Source organism: Austrofundulus limnaeus, unplaced genomic scaffold, assembly GCF_001266775.1.
Source record: "Austrofundulus limnaeus strain Quisiro unplaced genomic scaffold, Austrofundulus_limnaeus-1.0 Scaffold597, whole genome shotgun sequence".
Lineage (NCBI taxonomy): Eukaryota > Metazoa > Chordata > Actinopteri > Cyprinodontiformes > Rivulidae > Austrofundulus > Austrofundulus limnaeus.
The window spans coordinates 194,510-197,173 of record NW_013952999.1 but is presented as its reverse complement, the minus strand read 5'-3'; the positions used below and the strand labels follow the sequence as shown (position 1 = coordinate 197,173).

General features: G+C 39.8%; 1 protein-coding gene across 4 annotated transcripts in view; it reads left to right on the top strand.

The window, feature by feature from the left end:
* LOC106531105 (MHC class II regulatory factor RFX1) overlaps window positions 1-2,664 on the top strand; it is a gene marked incomplete at its 3' end in the record, with an annotated part of 21,320 nt that overhangs the window by 14,158 nt on the left and 4,498 nt on the right. For 2 of the 4 annotated variants that reach the window (XM_014026873.1, XM_014026870.1), the window contains 5 exon segments: window positions 971-1,092; window positions 1,285-1,403; window positions 1,567-1,670; window positions 1,781-1,932; window positions 2,277-2,374. In XM_014026873.1, the coding sequence (XP_013882327.1) occupies window positions 971-1,092; window positions 1,285-1,403; window positions 1,567-1,670; window positions 1,781-1,932; window positions 2,277-2,374 (595 nt within the window). 4 annotated transcript variants of the gene reach the window in all.

The window sequence follows — 2,664 nt, the reverse complement described above, 5'->3', positions numbered from 1 at the left end:
GTGTGTGTGTGTGTGTGTGTGTGTGTGCTTTAAATAAAATTCTCCTTTTTGAATTATATTGGTGCACTTTAAGTGTATTTATTTATTTATTAGTCAATTTATATATTTCCGCTTTTATTTTTAATTATGTCAGTTTCGGTTCTCCGTACTGCAGAAGCCTGATAATCACCCATTCATTCAAATCAGGTGTGTTTGAGCAGAGAAAAAATAAAACATGCAGGGCTGCGGCCCTGGAGGACCAGGATTGCCCACCCCTGCTGTAGCTGTAATCACTGAATGTGCAGCTAAATGTGCTAAATTGAGCTTAATGTGGTGTAGTAGTGAGAGTCATCCTCAACACATTCTGAATGCTAACACATTTCACAAGATCTGGAATTATCAGACCGTGATCATTTACAAGGTTTCACCAAAAGAGCTATAACTCCGCCCCCTTTCACTAGATGTTTTATTTGAAATCTCTGGCATGAGAGGAAGTGGGCAAAACACATTCCTTCAAGGATTGTTAGGCTATAAAGGGGCGGTATTATAAAAAATGAACTTTTTTGAGCTTTATATCACGTTATAATGTCATTCCCTCATCAAACACGAACTCAGTGTTGCTTTGACTCAAATCCTTGAATCTCCAGTGGTAGCCATGTGGAACTGCCTAAACACTTGCTGGTACAAAGCACCGCCTATTTGTGCAAAGCTCCTCCCCAGAGCCCCCCTCCCCCGAAGTGGCAGAAATGGTAGGAGGTTCTTAAAGAGACAGAGACCAATTTCAAGGAGTTTATGTAGGCTATGATGCAAAGTCAGTTTTATTTTTGATATAAATTTTCCTAACAACTGAAGGCAATGTAGTTCATTGATTGTGATACAGAACTGAACTCTGTGCTTGAAAAATACATGCTAACCCCCTTTAAATAATTATTATTATTTAGTGTGACTCCTGCTCTCTCCTTCCTTGAGTACTGTGTACTTCTTCCAGTAGGATAAAGCCACTTCAGAAGGTGCAGGGGGTTGCCAATGGGACAGCAGGTGGGACAGGTCAGCAACAGGTGGCAGCACTCGGTGATATTTCAGCCCAGGTTCACCAGTATCAACAGTTCCTGGGTGAGACACGTTCTCCTGCAAAAGACAAGTCTGTTATTACAGGATTTTATTTAGTTCTGTTTTATTTGTAAAACTGAACAAGTTTGTGAATTTAAGCCAACGTTAAACGTACACACAAAGCTTTGTTTTATGTTTTAATGATGAGATGTCCGTGAAACAGTCGTGACATTTTTTGACTTTCGTCATCTGCAGAGGCATCGAAGCTTTTGCCAAACTTTGTAGAAATGGATCTACAAGGTCAAACCCTGCCTGATGGGATCCTTTTAGAACACCTCAAGGCCTTTCAGAACCTGTACAGAGAACACTGTGAGGTAGGCAGCTGACAGGGCTGTCACAGCATTTACCTTTGCAGACAGCAGTGTAGGATTGTTGACTACAGCAAAGATACTAGTTCTTTGTACTATTCTAAAATAAAGTCATTTAAAAATCAGAAAAGGACGTTTTCGATGTCATGTGAGACCTTTTTTCTCACAGGCTGTTCTGGACGTGATGGTCAACCTCCAGTTCACTCTGGTCGAGGCGCTTTGGAAATCCTTCTGGAGGTTCAGTCAGAGCAACGACGCAGAGTCAGTCAACCTGTAAGTATCTAAAACACACTGGCGCATCATGAATACGGTTTTATGTTCATATGTAATCTCATTTATCAAAGAAAAACCATCTGTGTAACAACTGCCTCGTGCTCCATCAGAAACAACGAATCGGAGAAACGTCTGCCCAAATCCTGCCTGGTGGCTCTCTGCAAGTCTGAACCAGTCCTAAGCTGGACGAGAGAGTGCGACAACCTGCTGTACCAGACTCTGGTGGAAATCCTCATCCCAGACGTGCTCAGACCCATCCCTAGTAAGGCCCTGCGACAGTTCTGTCAACGGTTTCTGAAACCTGCAACTCAGAGCGAATACACCTTCATGTCAGAAGTAAACTGATATTTGTTGAACAGTTTACCTCATCCATGTTGATGTGGAAGAAATGTGTTTTTGCACAGCTGTAAAATGTAGTGTTAAAGTTGAGAAACAGGTTTAGGTAATGAGAACCAAAAAAATCCATGTTAAATTCAAACCTCTAATGTAATGTAAAATACATTTATAGTATGAAGTGCTCCTCTTCATAATAAAATGTTCAGGGTTTTTACATCACCTTAATGTTTTTACTTCTTTTTGTCTCCATAACAAACCTCCCATCTCCAGGTGCCTTAACTCAGGCCATCCGTAATTTTGCCAAGAGTCTGGAGAACTGGTTGACCGGCGCCATGATCAACATCCCAGAGGAGATGGTTCGCATTAAGGTATTTTTATAAACAAAGAACAAGTGACATAAGAAGTCTTAATCCACATTTTAAACATCCTGTTTCATATCTTAATTTAAAACTAGTCAAAATAAAGTTTCATTATACAGGGTTTCTAGTCTTTAAATGTCATAAATAATATTAAACTCTGTCATTTTATTTTTAGGCTTAAATGTGTCCAGATTTTCCATTTTAGTTCCTAAAATACATTTAGTTACAAATTCATTTTATGTTTGTTCATTCATTGGGCCTCATGCAAGAACCGTTCGTACGCACAGATTTGTTCTTAA